The 18,112-nt window shown below is 38.0% G+C and overlaps 1 protein-coding gene across 8 annotated transcripts; it reads left to right on the top strand.

Annotated features, from left to right (window-relative positions):
• Nucleotides 1-761: 761 nt before the first annotated feature.
• Nbdy (negative regulator of P-body association) lies at nt 762-17,260 on the top strand. 8 transcript variants are annotated; one of them, XM_048461413.3, is made up of 6 exons: nt 762-1,122; nt 2,888-3,024; nt 6,165-6,239; nt 7,444-7,514; nt 15,584-15,814; nt 17,006-17,260. In XM_048461413.3, the coding sequence occupies exon 1, from the start codon at nt 887-889 to the stop codon at nt 1,091-1,093; it is 207 nt and encodes a 68-aa protein (XP_048317370.1). In that variant the 5' UTR covers nt 762-886; the 3' UTR covers nt 1,094-1,122; nt 2,888-3,024; nt 6,165-6,239; nt 7,444-7,514; nt 15,584-15,814; nt 17,006-17,260. The 8 variants fall into 8 exon arrangements, with proteins under 8 accessions (XP_048317370.1, XP_048317372.1, XP_048317369.1 ...); XM_048461415.3 differs by having other exon boundaries at nt 15,670-15,814; XM_048461412.3 differs by lacking the exon at nt 15,584-15,814.
• Nucleotides 17,261-18,112: the final 852 nt, after the last annotated feature.

Here is an 18,112-nt window from a genome sequence, read left to right on the forward strand (position 1 = left end):
ACAGAGACATTAAAGTTACTGAGAGCTGAAGATAAAAGAAACGCAGAATCCTTTTCTCTGTTTCGTGGCACCTTCTGGTTATTCTTTCTGGTTTCTTACCATATAACATAGAATATAATAACATAGCACAATAGTAAGATGAGTCATTGTTTTCTATAGCCCTAAGAAAGAAAGAAAATGTTGCCAATTAAACACGAAGTGCCACCAGTTGTCTGTTTTCAGAAAAATCTTGGATGTTGGAATGAGAAAAAAAAAATACAGTGAATTTTCAAGATGACAAAAATTTAAAGCTATGGAGGAACCACAGTGGTTCTGGGTTGTATGATACATGATGAATTTATTGGGCATCAATTTCCATAATCGGCTTGAAACTTAACACTGTAGCCAATTAGTCAACATATTTATATACAGCTTTTTAGATGGTTGTACCCGCTTTCATGATTCTGTGATGTGTGTATAAAACTGCACGGTAAAATGCTTAATTTCTTTGGTTACAGCACCCCCGCGACCCTCCCACACACCCATTAATTAAGACATGCCTTGTTGGCAAGTTACAGGCAAATTGACATTTTTAAAATAAAACTGTACAAAACTCTCCATAGTTAATTAAACTGTGGGAGAGATGTGCTAGATGTGCTACGGAAAAGCTTTTTATTAAATGTGCTTTTTTTTTTGCATTCCATTCTCGTAGAAAGGTTAAAAAGGGATGGGGAACGGAGCGCTGCGGAGGCGGAGAAGGGATATACGTCTCAGGGATACAGGAAATACGGTAACAGCGAAACCAGGAGGAAGCCAGCCCCGTGCCTGGAGGGGATCCGCCATCTCAGATCTCTCGGCCTTGCCAGGGCCCACCAGAGAAAACTGACGCTCTGGTCCGGCCATACCTATGGGGGACCAACCCTGTGCCTCCGGGAGAACCACGCTCCCACAAGGAAATACGCGGGAACCCAAGCCTCCAAAAAAGCGCTGTCTCCTGGCTCCGCGGTGGGATTATCCAGAAGGGACTCCCAGTGGAGGTAGTACCACTCTCCCCTCGGAGCCTCCTCCTGCATCTGCTGGACTGAAGTCGCACCCTCCTCCTCCGGAGAAGTAGTGAAATAGATTTTTCCCAGCCTAAATCAGGTCAGATACTTTCTTTCTCATTTGGGACATTCAGGCTCTCTGAAACTTAATTATGCTTTTCCCCAGCTGTTCTCCCTTTTCCTGTTCTTTCCACAAATTAAAAAAAAAAAGAATAAGAATAATAAGAAGAGAAACAACATACAGGCATTGAATGTCTCTTTTACAAAGTACGCTTGGATGAAATGGGCATTTGATTGCATTAAATAATTAAGATATTTCGCGTGAGATAATTGAGTTTTTAAAGTAAACTGCAGTATTTTGATTTTCATGACAGGCCACGGTGTAGGGAGGTACTAACAAAATGTTCCCTGGTCGATAAATTAAAACTGAATGGGGATTTACTATACTGTTCTCTCTACTTTTGTGTATATTGGAATTTTTTTCCATTTAAATGGAAATGCTTAGTTAAAGAGCAAAGATGTGCCCAAGGCCTACGGCCTGTAAGATGAGCTCTGAGAACTAGGGTTTTTTTTTTTTAAATGTAAAATGGGATTTAGTAAGTGAAAACAAAAGTTACAAAATGATGCTCAAACCCAAGTACCATAAAAATGGGCTTGTTCGAGGTATTCAGAAATCATGGATGGACCGAGTCACTGCTTGTTAGTAATGAGAGCCATCTAAGAAGAAGGGAAAACTTTGGGTGGGCCTTAATGGGTGAGTGACATCTGCCATATGAGATGGAATGCTGGTTAGGCCTACTGTTTCCAGGATGAAAGGCCCAGGGCAGGCTTGTTCTGAGGCAGCTTGCCTGTAATCCTGATTATGTGAAAGAGATGAGCTACAGGCTTTGACCATTTGCTAAGGAGTACGCAGTTTATTCTCGAATCTAGGAATATCATATCATGGGCGATTTCCAAACAAGCGCCATTTGTGTTTTAAGACTAATTTTTCCTTTCAGTAAAGCAATAGCCTTTTTAAATGAGCCTTATAGATTGTAAAAACAAAAAAAAAAGGGGGGGGGGAACCAGGTTTGACTCAAGTCTCATCAATCCTTCTTCATCGCATGCGTTTCTGGAGTCCTTGCTGTGGTTAGGCCTTGCACAGGGAGATGCGGGGGCAGATGGCTAAGGCGCAGCCACTGCATAGCAGGAGTGAAATAGATATTTAAGCAAGTTATGAATAACATTTGCAACCGTGGACCTTCTGGGTTCAGGTTTGTTGCTAAAGCATAAGAAAGGAAGGAGTTCTGTTTCATCTGAAAGCAGCTGATTGTTATTCCATAGGCCTTTCTTCCCCTGTTTTTTTTTTTTTAAACCTCTATTCAAAGGCAAAATGTGGTAATGCAGGCTATAGGGAGAGAGATGCTCACCTAGAAAACAAAGGAAGCTATTCAGGGCAAGAAATGTGTAGGAGCTACTTAATTTCTCCCTAGTGATTTAAATCATAAAAAATTGTTAACGGCGAATACTTAGTGGAAATTTTTGTGTCCCATACATTTTCTAAAGGGTTTGGCATGTTAGAGTTTAATCACATATCCACCAAAGGATGTTTGAATAAGGCCAGTAAGTTTGTAAGTTACTACAAGTGGTGAGACACAAAGTGCCCATGTTGAGATATGATTAAAAAGAAAATGCTTGGTTCTAGAGACTTGATGCTCTAAGCTGCAGTGCAGAACATGCCCCCTAATACTGCGGACCTATTTAATAGGAATTCTATCATTTAATTGGGAGCGGAAAGGAACGTAAGGAATTGGAAAAGCCAAGGGAAGATGAGTCAGACTGAATGTGACAGACAGAATGACTTCACCTTGCTTCCTGTTTTCCAGTCGTTGAGAGGTTGCAGTATGACTCCATTTCCTTGGTGCGTTTGTAACACAGTTCACCCATTGACAATCATGAAGATTCTTGCCAACGCTACTCTGCTTTTGCTGGTGTCCCGCACCTGGAAGTTGTGTTGCTAAAGGTAATCTTTTTGTTTTGTTTTCTTTTTTTTCTTTACTAAAAATGCATGTAAAGAAAGAAGAAAGGAATTGAAAATGACATGTTCAAAATAACCGACAAAACCCCCAAAGCTAGCATTAATGGTAAAATTGAAACCATATGCACCAAAAACTAGCCAGGTAAATTTGCAAAGCATTTTAGTAAATATACTGCTGATTACTTTATTGTTTCTCCAAAGTGAATCTTTTTAAAGCCCATTTTCTAATTGTTACTAGTAAAGGGGAAAATGATTTGTACTTTTATATTGATTTTATAACATGCATCCTTTCTGAATTATATTTTTCTAGTAATTTATAGATTGTCTTGGGCTATTTTTAATTATATTGTATTGGCACTGTCTTTTTTTTTCACCAATATGCATTTTTTAGTTTGCCCAAGGAAATTGTTTTTTTTTTTTTTCAGGGGGAGGGGGTGTTTTGAAACAGGGTTTCTCTGTGTAACAGCCCTGGCTGTCCTGGAACTCACTCTGTAGATCAGGCTGACTTTGAACTCACAGAGCTCTTCCTGCCTCTGTCTCCTGAGTGTTGGGATTAAAGGCACGGGCAACCACCACCCAGATGAAAATTAATTAGTATTCACAGTTAGCTGGAGAGATGGATCAGCAGTTAAGAGCACTGCCTGCTCTTCCAAAGGTCCTGAGTTCAATTCCCAGCAACCACATGGTGGCTCACAACCATCTGTAATGAGATCTGGTGCTCTCTTGAGGAAGAGACCTGGTCAGTCGTCCTCATCAACTTAGACCGTGAAACCCAATATGGACAAGTTCAACAGAACCGCCATATATGACTGCCCATGCAGGCTTTCAGCATTGCCAGGACATACAGTTTATTCAATTCAATTTTTATAGTTTGCTGAGAAGACTTATTGTGAATGGGTATGGAGTTTTTTTTTTCCCAAATATTTTGTCTATATCTACTTGCATAAGTATTTTCCCCATTCATATGACAACATGAGAATGTGATAAGTTACACATAATTTTACAATAATTTTAATGAATTTCCTTATTTTGGTTTTAACAAGACTTCTTTATTTTGGGGGATGGGGATAGGACAGATTAGCCTCCTATATTGGTCTTCAATAATCATCCGCTTTTTTTTTGTCTTTTGTCTGTTTGTGTTTTGTTTTGTTTTGTTTTTTGAGACAAGAGCTGTTACTGAATCCTGATGAGGATAGGCTGACTGGCCAGTGAGCCCAGGTGACCACAGTCCCTACCTCCCCAGCACTGGGATTACAAGCCTGGCCACCATGTCCAGCTTTTATTTAGGTGCTAGAGTTAGAATTTAGGTCTTTTTGCTTGAATAGCGAGCAGTTTGCTTACTGATCCATCTCTCCAGCCCTGCTTTCTCTTTTAATTATTTAATCTATATTTATTTTTCTTCTAGTTCCCCTTCATTTGTTCATTTTCTGATTTAATGAATTGGACTCTAGCTCATTATGATTTCTTTTCTAAAAAAGTGAAAACTACAAATTATTCTCTATTACTTTGTAAGAATTTGTTTATTATTTTGTTATACTTTAACAATTATAGCTTTATAATGTCTCCAAATGATTTTTTAATTTGACAATTTTATATGTGTGGGTGTTTTGCCTGCATGTAAATATGTATGCTTAATGCTTAGGGATGTCAGAGGAGAGCATTGGATCCTCTGGAACTGGAACTACAGATGACCATGTGGGTTCTGGGAACTGAACTCGGATCCTCTGCAAGAGCAACAAGTGCTCTTAACTGCTGAACCAGCCATCTCTCCAGCCCCAGCTGAAGAGTTTTGCTTTTTAAATTTCCAGTTATTTATGCATTCTTTTTAAAATAATTGTATTATGAAACCATTCACCAAACTATAGGTTAAGTTTTATTTTCTGTCACTTTAAAGTATTTTTAAACTTTCTCGCAGCAACAATAGAAAAGAAATTTACATACATGCAGCACATCTCAATAGAATTTGGTAATATAAAACTTTTTTTTTGCTAGGTATGGTGGCACACACCTTTAATTCCAGGATCCAGGAGGCAGAGACAGGTGGATCTCTGAGTGTGAGGCCAGCCTAGTATATAGAGTGAGTCAGACTAGCTACATAATGCTAGCTACATAGTGACACCTTGTCTACAAACAAAACAAAAACTGAAAGCTTTTTTCTTTCTTCAATACAAAGATCATGGTTAGGATGTTTAATTGAAATCCACAGTTAAACCATGAGGATATTATAGAAAACCTCCCACATCTCTCTCCACATTTATCAGCAAGTATTTTGCCACATTTACCCTACCATTCTCTTTCCTTCTGCCATCTAAAAGGAATTTACAGCTATATTTCTGCTATACTTCTTAATACTTCACTGTGTTTACTTGGAATAAAAATTTTCTCATACATTATCTGTTTTCATGGTTGAAATTGCAGTCCAGGATGATGTGTTATACTTAGTTTTGTGTGTGTGTGTGTGTGTGTGTGTGTGTGTGTGTCTTTCTAGTCCTTGATCAGGAAGTTTCTTCAATCTTCTTTGTCTTTGTTGACATTGACAATTTTTCAAAATATAAGTGATGTAGAAGGCTCCTCAATTTAGGTGTCAGTATCATTTCCTCCTTTTTATATTTTGATGATGTATGTTGGCAGGAAGACTACAGAATTCATATTAAGTTTTTCTCTGGGCGTCATAGTCATAACTTGCTCATGATGCAGATGTCATATCCACATTGACTTCTTGATTAAGTTGCTGGGATTTTGTTAGATTAACCCTTTGTTTTCTCGTTACAGTCAATAATTTTGCTCTGAATACTTGGATATTGTATATCTTTTCTGTTCCTCATCAAACTATCTTCTAGTTTTTGCATCTGATGATTATTCTTGATTAAATGTTTTTACTATGATGACTACAGAATAATAAATTTCAAGCTCCATCATTTTATTGCATTTACTAGTGTATATTCTACTTGGAGAGAAAGCTTTTCTGTATTTATTATATTTAAACACCTAAATTTTTATGTTATTTTATAAATAACCTGTTGCTATCGTAATTATTTTATTCAACTTGTTTTCTCTACCCCTTGGCATGTCACCATTCTTTGAGAGATATTTATTTTAACATTTCTTTTCTTCCTTACTTTCAGGCTCATATATTTTCTACCCCATTGACCATTTCTCTATTTGACTGTGTTCCTGGGAGATCATATTTGCAAACTGAGGTGTGAATCTATGGATCTTTTTCTTTTAATCTTTTGTTATTTCACATTTAATTTTAGAGTATAAACATGGTTTCATAGTTGTTGAAATTTGCCGAATGTCTTAGAGATCTTAATGATTACTATTGCTTGTTTGTTTGTAAGAGGTTTGTATATTCCACCTGTTATATATAGGGGTCTATAAATATCTGTTAAATGTGTTACCATGTTGTATTAGTCTCCTAGATCCAAGTAAAGTCTAGGATACATCTTTTATCCTTTTTGTGACCCTTTTCTTAAATCTTTCCTTAGAATCTATTTTGTTTGCAAGATTTCATTGTGGCGATGGCATTTGCTTTTCAGTTCTTTAATCTAGTCATCTTTCTGTTGAGATAGGGTCTTTCTATGTAGCCCTGAGAGGCCTGGAACTCACAGAGATCCGCCTGCCTCTGCCTTCTGAGTGCTAGGATTAAAGGCGTGCACCACCATGCCCCACCTCACTCCATTTTTTGCTATATATCCTGTTTTCTTGCATTCTTTAGTTTGCTGTAAATTTAGGGCTCAAAGTAACAACTTTATTATATTACACTGCTATAGATCTGGTGTAGGTTTCATCTGGTTAAATCAGAGTGCTGACCAGCTGCATTTCTTCCCAGAGGTTCTAGAAGACAATTCCTTCTCTGCTCCTTACGTTGCTGGTAGAACTGAGTTCCTTACAAAGCTAAGAGTGAGAGTTCCATTTCCTTGTTGAATGGCAGCTGACGGGTGTCCTCAGCTTTTAGAGGTCCTTCATTTGTGATCCTCTTTCATTGTCTTCAACACCAACTCTAAGTTGAGTGCCTCTCAAATTTAAAACTTCTCCATTTCCTATTCTCATCCACCCTCTCTCTGCTCAGGTAGGAAAAGGATTTCTATGTTTAATATACAATCAGCCAGAGTATGCCACCCAGTTAATCCAGAGGAAATTCTTCTGTATTCCTGAAACATACATAACTGAACTATATCACCAGAGTTCTTTTACCATGTAAAGCTATATAGTTTCTAGTCCCGAGAATTATTACATGAACCCCTTTATGTACCTATTATTCTGCTCTCCACACATCCCATTATTGCAGTTAACCATAACCATAAATCAGTGTTTGATAATCCATTCTTTCATTCAACCAGCAGAAATATTTTTTAAACATATATTAAACATATATTAAAGCAAACATCTGTTATATTACAGACATTGTACCAGGTGCCCATACTGCCAAAATAAGATGTCTAACTCACCCACTAAAGCCATAAACCAGTTTGGTAAGTTCCTTAGGAATTAGCACATAATGCCATGTAAGAGAATGCAAGAGGCTGTACTTCCTAGATGAGAAGTACCAGGATGAATTTTTGTGTGCATCGATGTCTGTGCTGGGTCTTAAAGAGTACTCTTGGGTATTAAGGCTGGGGAGTGGTAAAATGTATTAGTTACTTTCTGTTTCTCTGATAAAATACTATGTTCAAAAACAACCTGAGAAAGAAGGGGTTTATTTTGGTTTAAGTTCCAGAGAGACAATCTGTAATGGTGGGGAAGGCATGTCAGCAGTCAGCTGGAGCAAGAGGCTGGCTTATCACACTTTATCCAGGAACAAGAAGCAGAGAGAGCTAACAGGAAATGGGGCAAGGCTCTACACCCCTAATGGCCACCCCCACTTCCTTGCTTCCTCCAGAAAGGCTCTAGCTCAGAAAGGTTCCATAACATTTCCTGAAATCCAGGAGGTTGGCCCTGAATTCTGAAGCACCAATCCTGCCCCAACCTCCCAAGTTGCTAGGATTACAGGCATGTGCCACCACGTTCATAACATTTCCTAACAGCACTAATCCACTGGGGACCAAGTGTCAAATATTGGGGACATTTCTCATTCAAACCATCACAAGGGCAAGTAGAGAATAAGTAGTGAGACTGTAATGACCAAAAGTACAGAGCTCAAGACAGCCTGTTCTTTTAGAGGACACAGATAATAGTAGCTAGGTCTACAAGCCATGTAACTTCCTAGGATGTAGGATGAACCTATTGAGTAATGTGGAACATGAATATGCAAATTTTGTGCTCTTTACTGAAAAGTTTCCAAATAAATCAATAAGAAATATAAAGTCATTCCAAACTTTTAAGGAAAGCCAAATGTGGTAGCACACTCCTTTAATCCCAGCACTTGGAAGGAAGAGGCAGGTGGCTCTCTGTGAGTTCAAGATGAAGCTGGTCTACATAGCAAGGTCCAGGCTAGCCCAGGCTACATAGTCAGACCCTGCCTTAAAACACGGTCTCTTATAAGGTCTCCTCTTATAAGGAGAGTGTTATGTTCATATACCAGTCTACATGCAGAAGATAGTATAGGAAGATACTGGGTTGAAAAGATAGTTAATAATGTGAAAACCTTTCAAGTAATAAAACCCTGGTAGTTGGGATGAAATACAGAGAAATGGATTAAGAATATTTTTTGCAATATTGATCAGATGGCATATTAATCAGGGTTTAGCCTGTGAAACATGATCAGTAGGAAATATGTAATAAGAAATTATATACAATTGCGGTGTATTGACTTGGGTTGATTGCACAAGTCTGAAATCTGTAGAGTAGGTTCGTGGGATGGGCCCCCTGAAATTCTCCAGCTTAGGCTACAACTAAGATGCATATTTCAGAGATAAAACTCAGAGTTTTATCTCTGTTCTTCATGCCTATCAACTGACTAAAGCAGATCTCTCAAGATTATCTCCTATCTCCTTACTTAAAGCCAGCTGGTTGTAGATATCAGCCACAGGAAAAGCAAAATATCTTCACAGCTGCCCTGGGACTGTAGATTCTAAGCTAGCCAAACTAACAGCAAATGTTCATGACAGATTAAGAGTTCTATATAAAGGAAGGGAATTCTCAAGTTTCTGAATTTAGTATTGTGTGAAGTCACTGTCTGAGGGACAGAATGCAATACATAGATACTTTTTACCATTTTGAGTAAGCTCGCTAGGCAGAGATTCCTGGCAAGCTGGTAAAGCTCTGAGGTGACAAGAGCAGTTTTGATAAGTAGGGTAAAAACTGCTATCAAGAGTGACCATTTAGAGCAAGGGAGCAAATTAGATACTCTAAAGCACAAATCCATAGAGAAAACTGTCTGAAATCAACTCTAGGATCATCGACATTTCAAGAGCAGCTGAGAAAGATGAACGAAGGGGATGTAGAGGGCAGGTCCTGGGAGAGTTTGCTGTCCAGATTTGAAAGAAAATTCAGGAAGCAACTGTCATATATGGAAAAAGGTTTAATATATGGGATTTTTTTTTACTTTTCCTTTTCACTTTTAACACAGCCTTAAGAATGATATCTCTAATATATATATAACCATAATGTTTCTCTGCTTAAAATTCTTTAATGATTTCCTCATATCTACAACAAAATCTTAAATGGCTTGCAAGATTACATATGCCTTTTCTCTCAAGCCTGATGTATTACCATTGAGCACTTCACCTTATACCAACTGCACAAAAGTCGTTCATTGGATTTCTTTTTTTCTTTTTCCTTTCATGGTTTTTTTTTCTTCAGGACAGGATTTCTCTTTGTATCACTGGCTGACCTGCCTGGAAATCACTTTGTAGACCAGGCTGGCCTCAAGCTGCCCAGCTTCATTGGATTTCTTATCCCACTATGATTCTCTTCTTGTTATTTCAGGCTAATTTCATAGTACATTTGGAACTCTGACATCTCTGCTATCTGCCTTACAAGCCCTCTTATCTGTCACGACCTCGGGGGATTTTACCCCAATTCCCTGACTGACCTCTACTTCAAGAAACCATTATTTATTGCATCTTCTGACACACTCAGAAATTTCCGTGTTGCTAAATTCCACCTTGTGAATTGTGAATGGTGGTGTGAACAGTGGTGTGAACAACAGAGCTTTGCTGGGTTTGCTTGTTTCTCCCCTTTTATTGAAAATACTTTTCTCTAATACAGTTTCCCCTCCCTCTACTCCTCCTGGCTCCTCGCCACCTGTCCTCTCCTCTGGACCCACTCCTTTTCTCTCACTAGAAATGAAGAGGCTTCTAAGAGATAACAACGGAACAAAAGAAAATACAATAAGATAAAAACAAAGCTATCGTATCCAAGTTGGATAAGACAAATCAACAGAAGGAAAAGATCCCGAGATAACCAGTTCACACACTCAGGAATCCCATAACAACACTAAACTAAAAGCCATAGTATATACACAGAGGACCTGGTGCAGACCTGTGCAGCCCTTGTGCATGCTGCTTCAGTCCCTGTGAGTTCATATGACCTTCACTGACTTGATTTAGCGGCCTTTGGTCTTTTGCTGTCTTTCTGCCTCCTCTTTTCATGGGGTTCCCTGAGCTCTGAGGGAGAGATTTGATGGAGACATCCCATTAGAGCTGTGTGTTCAATGCCCCACTCCCTGTAATGTGTGGTTGTGGGTCTTGTATTTGTTTCCATCTGCTGCAGGAGGAAGCTTCTCTGATGATGACTGAGTAAGGTATTGATCTATGAGTGTAGCAGAATGCCATTTTATCCCTACTTTAAAAAAAGACCAGTAATAAAGGTCCCATGGAAATCCCTAAACAACCCAGGCTGTTGCTAAGAGAATGAGTTGCTCTTCACAAACTGACAGTGGGGCCTATTGCTGAAGACAACATACACAACTCATTAAACATGGAGAGGTCTAGCTGGTGCCTCCATTCTAGTGTCTTTGATATAGGAAGGCACTCTAAAGGCTACCAAAAGAGAAACTTAAAATCGACCCAGCCACTACCCAGCCATAAAATCCTTGATCTACAATCTGTCCTGGCTTCAAGATACACTAGTGCAATCATTCCTGGCAAAGCTTCTGAGCGTAACCAGCCAGTGTCTGATTTGACTTAAGGCCCACTCTATGAGATAGAATCCATACCCAATACTTCTTGGGTGACTTGAGACTAGATAGCCCAGAGACCTAGGGTAAAATAAAATACTACTTTTTTTTATTATATTGAAACGCTCAGTTGGCCTTGGGGCCATCTCTGTCCCATTAAACTGTGCTGGTGACAAAAACAAGGGTACAATTCAAACTCATCTTCTACTATCTTTAGGTCCTTTAGGCCTACAGCTGGATCAATGCCTTTGTACTTATTAGAGGGGCCTGATATGAACAAGAGTCCTTTTGGTATTATGACCCTTTCCAGGAAGGAGGGAGTTCCTATTGTCTCTTCACTAGATATGTGAGTTATTGCCCATTCCAAAGCTCTGGAGCCAGGAAACATCCCCTTAGCCTTCCATGTCCCATGCTTTCCCTTCTGGCCCATTCCTAATTGGTGAGAGAACAGAACAGGGCAGAGTAAATGCTCTAAAGAAAGATTTCAGGCATGTGAGCTATTTGGTGGCCTTCTCTGGATTCTCTGGTGATGGTCAGTCCATTCTCTGCACATGGGTGCTCATATAAGAGACACCCGTGTCTTCTACCCTGTGGATGTCTTTCCTGGCCGTTTTCTTGGCTTGGCTCAAGGTTACAGTATGGTCCCCAGCTGAATTCACAGGCCTGTCAGAAAGTAATCCTGCAGCAAAATTATGATCAAGTCAGTACTGTGACCAGCACTTTTTGCTGTGGAGAGCTGGACTATGACTTGAATTTTCCTATGGGGTCACAGGGAACTACATGTGTTTTAACTTTTTAATTTTTTTTTTCTTCTTGTAAGAGCAGGAACCAAGGGAAACTGAGAGGGCCAAAGGGAGGGGAAGGTCAAGCTGCTGCTTGAACAGGATTCCTGTAAGCCCCCTAGCGCACTAGTCCCTAGTTTCTTAGCCTCTTTCTCAGCACTTTCTTCATCTTTCCTAGTGGTTGGAAAGGTTCAAGTACCACATCAACAGGTGGGCAGGGAAAGAGTTTTAGCTGTGATCTGTGACTATCCAGAGGAAAGTGTAAGTGGTACCCATCAGTTGAAAGCACAGAGTAAATGCTAGTAGCATATGTCTCCTGGCTGACACTTTAACTGGACTTTCTGAAAGAAGGAAAGGCACCTTGCTTCCACTCTGAAAAGGGAGAGGCAGTTATGGTGGTAGGCTCCCACTGACAGAGGCCTGGAACTTTCAAGTACAAATGCCTAACCACTCTACTGTTGTGTCCCCACCCCCATCGGTGTTCCTGTGATGAAAGAAGGGACCCGATCCAGCATGCCTGTAGCTCTCAGGATTGGTCACACTGCTGATTTTCACAAAGGATACCAGCATCAATGGCCCAATGCCTAAGTCAGTGACCAATGACCTATCCCTACATGATTCAATGTTAGGGTTCATTGACCTCCATGCTGCTACTTGTGTTGTTCTAGGGTTTCACCTTTGGAGGTGATGGGTCTCTAGAACACTAAGTGCATATAGAATACTATGCCATGAAATGCTGGTATTTTCTCAATATGACCAATGCTTTCTCTTCACTTGTACCTCCTTCGTGGGCAGCATAGGCCACACTGGGAATGCTCGGAGCTTCTTGACAAATTTGTAAGTTGTCCTCCCAATGCATTCTGGCACTTTTCTGTGAACTGAATTGAGAAATAAGCGTTCTGTGCATTCTTTACTGGAACAACAGTTTAAATATGATGAGTCCAAAACCAAACTCACAAATAGTAGCAAATGTCTGTCATTCATCAACCACTGAGCAAGTTTTCCTAAGTTTTGTATTAGATACAAGGCCACCACTTCAGCTGTGAGAGATAAGAGGAGGCAGAGACGTGTAGAGATCTAGACAAGTGAATGGTGAGATTCCCCCTTTCAATGTCGCACAACCTCTTTCAAAAAGAATTAACTGTAATTTCTCTGCATCTTTTTATGGTTTTTGTCCTACCATTTCAAATCATATCAAAGTGTGCATCTTATTCTTTACTTCCTTCACTCCTTATATTTTGTGTGCATTGATGCTTTTCCTATTTGAGGAAAGGATTTCTTTCTCTGACTTGTTTATATTGCCTGTGTAAGTTGACATTTACTTGGTACAAATGAAAGTTTTTCATTTGTCCATCAGTCACAATGTGTTTCTTAACACTTTTTTTTTGTTTTTGCTTGTTTTCTGTAATGTTTCTCTAGGGATTATTGGTTTGCAAATGTATAGACATTTTGAAAAACAAAGTAAAATATTAGTTCATAAAGCACTGCATCGTACATTAAGCATATAGTTCATTGATAGAAAACATGCCTATCTTGTATGAGTCCCTGGGTTTGTTCCATAGCACCAAAAAATGCCTCCTAAAATAAATATAAGACTCAGTGTATCATCTTGTAAAATATTATATTTGGAAGGAAAATTTAAATCTATTTAGCAGGTTAGTGTAGCTTTTACAAAGGTCTCCAATGGAATTTTAGGTATAAATTCTTTTAGATAGCCTCTTGCTATGGAGCCCAGGCTTGCTTGGAACTCACCACAGTGGGTTGCTTTCAGTCTCCTGATCTGACTACATTTACCTCCCAAGTGCTAGAATTCCAGTCATGTGTTACCACATCCTACTTATAATTTGTTTTTGAAGATGAAATACTAGATTTAAAAAAGCTAAAGGTAATTTTTTTAAAAAATTGTTTATATAACCTCATAATTGTGCTGATATGTAGCTATCAAATGTTTATTTTATGTTTCATAAACTTAAAGTAAAAGAGGTACTAGTTCTGTCTGAAGTCTGTCTCATGTAGGGACATGTAGAGAATGGATTATTATATCTATTTTAAGAGATCATAGTTGGCCTTCCGTCAAAGGCTCTGTGTTGGTGGATTTAGTTAGCTCTAGCCCCTGATTGACAATGTCCTTTTGTTGCTGTGGTTGTCCTATACTGTATTAATGAATCTATGATTGTTTTGCTGGTAGACTTTTTTGTATGACTACTTAAACAATATAACAACTATTTGCATAGCATTTATATTGTTTTAGGCATTGCAAGTAATCTATGATATATATATATGAGAATGTAAGCATGCTTGTCATTTATATGGAAATATGATGCCAGTTTATACAAGGGAGTTAAATATCAACAGAGTTTGGGATCTATTTCCTGGCAGGTAGATACTTGGGGAAACTTGAAATTTGGTTTGCCTCATAATCCAACAGGCTGAGAATATATTTGGATATTTATGAAAACAATTGGAACCAGGTGGTAATAGCACATGCCTTTACTCCCAGCAATCAGGAGGCAGAAGCAGATGGATCTCTTTGAGTTTGAGACCAGCCTGGTCTACAGAGTGAGTTCTAAGACAGCCAGGACTACACAGAGAAACCCTGTCTCAAAAAACAATAAAAGGAAAACAATTGGAAAGACACTCCATGCCCTTTATTTAGAGAATTATTAAGTTGTAGAATCTTGTGGTATACTATTATATAAATATTCAAGAGCATATTAAATCTATAATATATACTAAATATAAAATGATAAGTAATGAAAACATTGCATAATAATGTATATTATATAAACTCATTTTAATAACAAATGGGAAACCTACATATTTGTCTATATCTGTTTATGATGATTATAAAAATGTGGAGCATGTACTCTAGACTACATCTGTCAACCTGCAGAGGCTAGAAATGGGACTTATTGGGAAAAAATTACTAAACTTTTCTTTCTCTCGTTTTTTTAGACATAGGGTCTTTCTTAGCCAGCCTAATTATCCTGCCTCAACTTCCCAAATGCTGAGATTACAGGCATGTATGCACTACACCCAGCTTCTAATCTTGTCTTTATACATTTTAAATTTTTATCCCTTATTACTATATCTACCTTAAAATAATCTTAATGAAACTTTCAAGCTTGTATATAAAGAAAGAAATCATAAACAAATATGAAAACAGTTGATATACACTCCGGTTACATTAATGCACACATGCAAATGTGTATAGTGAATAATTCATTAATTACTTCTAATAGCATATCAAATAGTCCTGTCTTTTAGTACAAAAACATGAATTAAAAGAATGGACAGGTCATGGAAGATGGAATGTATATGGTCAACCATGATGAATGACTTTGTGCATTCTTTACTGGAAGTCAAACGGCAGTTAAATCTGTTGAATCCAAAACTGAACATACAAACAGGAGCCATCCCCATTCTGTCATAAATCAACTGTTGTGGAACTTCTTGTTTGGACTAACTAATCATACTCAATGCCATTTAACAACTGAATGATTAAAGAAATTAACATTGTCATATAAAGTAATATTGTGAACCAATAAAATATTGAGGTAAGCCAGTTTTTATAAAGAATGTTTATGAAGTGAACTTGGTGGGTGTGGTGGTGTATACTATAATCTCAGCACTTGGGAAACAGAGACAGGAGGGAAATCCCCAATTTTACAAATTCACTATTAGTTCATTCTATTTGTAGTAGTCAAAATTCTTGGGAGATGACTCAGTGGGTAAAGTGCTTGCTGCATGAGTGTGAAGCCCTGAGTTCGAGTCCCCATAAACCAGGTAAAACTGGGTATGGAACCACACATCTGTATCCCAGCACTCCTACGGCAAGATGGGAGGTGAATCCTTGGAAGCTTGTGGGCCAGCTAGCCTGGCCTCTGCACCTGTGACCAACAGAGAGACCCTGTGTCAGACAAGGTGGAAGGTGAGAACCAACATCCGAGATTATCTTCTGACATCCACATGCACATCATGGAACATGTAAACCCACATGTGAATGTATACATACACATGCACACACATACACACACACCCTATAAACACACAAAAGATGAATTCTCCATAATCCTCAGTTTTATAAATGATAATGCCAAATATATAATATGTTAATTACATACAATGAAAGTATAAGCAGTTGAAAGATTTTTAACAGCATCAGCATTTTTCCAGGTATGTATTTTGACCTGTCTTTCATTTGTGGAGTTGATGAAAGTGACTCTATATAAGAATAAATTGACTTTATTGTTTTTCATAAGTAAAAGCTGCAATCACACTTGATGCCATTTAACAGAGGAATAATTTAATAGGTAATATTACCATATAATATAATGAGACAACTGAAATAGTGAGATAAGTCAAATTTTATAAAGAAATCTTATTAAGGGAGCAGGGCATGGTGGTACACACCCATAATCCCTGCACTTGGGCAACAGGCAGGAGGGAAATTCTGAGTTTGAGACTAGCCCTGGCTGTACAGTGGTAGTAAGATATTATCACAAAAAGAAAAACAGCTAGAACTTAAATAGGTAAAAAAATTAGTGAAGAAGTATATAAACTGATGATGTAATTCATATTCCAAACTACAAATCTAAAATACTGTATTGTAACTACCATGTATGTGTATGTACAAACATTTATACATACATGCATAGACAATGGTAAAGAAGTAATTGATGCTGATGTTTTTATCTAAAGATAGAGGGAAATCTGAGAAATGGTAAAAGTCTGGTGACAAGAGGGTTTCTATTTATGTTGTTTAAATATGAATTTTCTAAAGAACGTAAGTAGGTAGTCAAGGGCAGTGAAGCAGCATTGGTCCTAGGTGATGGATGATGGTACATAGGAAAGCAAGAGCTGCTGAACTAGGCATTCCAGCAATTCTCTGGAAGACAATTACACTAAGGGTAGTAGAGACATCTGATCTCATTGACACAAAAGCTTTTTTTTTTGCATTCAAACACATTTTGAATTCGAGCACTAGCAGATTATCAGTACCCTATTCTTCTATAGCCTGCTTAGAAGGGGATCTGAAGCATTGCCTTCTGAACACGTGTTTGACCTGTATAATTGCATTTCTCATTGTAAATGAATATATTTCTCTTTTTATATCTTTCAGTATTATGATGTAATGACTGTGATTTCACCTCCAGAATTTGGATGAATTTAGGACGTGGGCAAGATCGGGTTGTAGACTTCTAGGACTGAAGGCCATGGTGTGTGTGGATCATGGTAAACTCACCAAAGCAAGCCCTTGACATGGTCCTGCAGAAGCCAATCATTGCTCTCTTTTGTTGACACCCAGTCTTTGCTGTATTACATTAAAGTTGCATAAATGCATTAATGTCCAAATAAATTTTGTCTTGTTGCTGTATTATAGCTATTTGACTATTATCTACTAAATTTTGAGTTTGAATTAAGTATTATGTGAAAATTCTAAATATAAAATTAATTCTAAAATTAGTTCACAAATCTGACCTTTTTCTATAGATGGCCATCTATTCATCACGGTAGTGTGACTATGGCAGGAAATGCATGGGTAGGTAAAATCTTAAGAGTTGGCTTGCCAGTAAGCTGTATTAACTGACAGTTGATTTATGCCGTATTATGGCCTGGATAATACGTGGATAATATGTGGAATCCTCATCCTGGATTCCACAGCCTAACTATTTTATTGGTCAAGATGGTTTGTAGGCTTCTTTTTCTAATTTGCTACTTCTTAAATGGCCATAATTAAATACAGTGAGTATCCTAATTACAAATATTTATAGGCATTGTGTGGTAAAATCACACATAATATGGTAAAACTTTAATTGCGTATTCTTACACTTGACATAGTTAATGAATTGCTCATTAATTATTCATGATTGGGGGTTTAAAAGACAAATGATGTAGCTGAATGCTAAAGCACTTGCCTAACACAGCAGGTCCCCGGATTAGTCCTCCAAAGTGCCAGAGCCTAGACCAGGAATACTGCCAACAAGGGTTTGGGGGAGGGATTAGAGATTCACAGGAAAATTGTGTATGTACTATAACAATTGTAAGACAGAGGTTTAAGAAGAATTCTGACTTCTGAATTATAAAAATGGAAAAGTACTTTTTTTCTAATTACACAGCATATCCGAAAGCAACATATAAACATGCCTATAGGTTAGTATATATAATGATCACATAATTTGTTCAAGTAATAGTTAAAGCTGAAAAATATTTTTGAAAAGGTGTGAAA

Source organism: Myodes glareolus, chromosome X (genome assembly GCF_982192425.1).
Source record: "Myodes glareolus chromosome X, mMyoGla1.1, whole genome shotgun sequence".
Taxonomy (NCBI): Eukaryota; Metazoa; Chordata; class Mammalia; order Rodentia; family Cricetidae; genus Myodes; species Myodes glareolus.

Excerpts from the sequence above, each read along its gene's own strand:
- Nbdy (XM_048461413.3), top strand. The coding sequence starts at position 887 with ATGGGGGACCAACCCTGTGCCTCCGGGAGAACCACGCTCCCACAAGGA.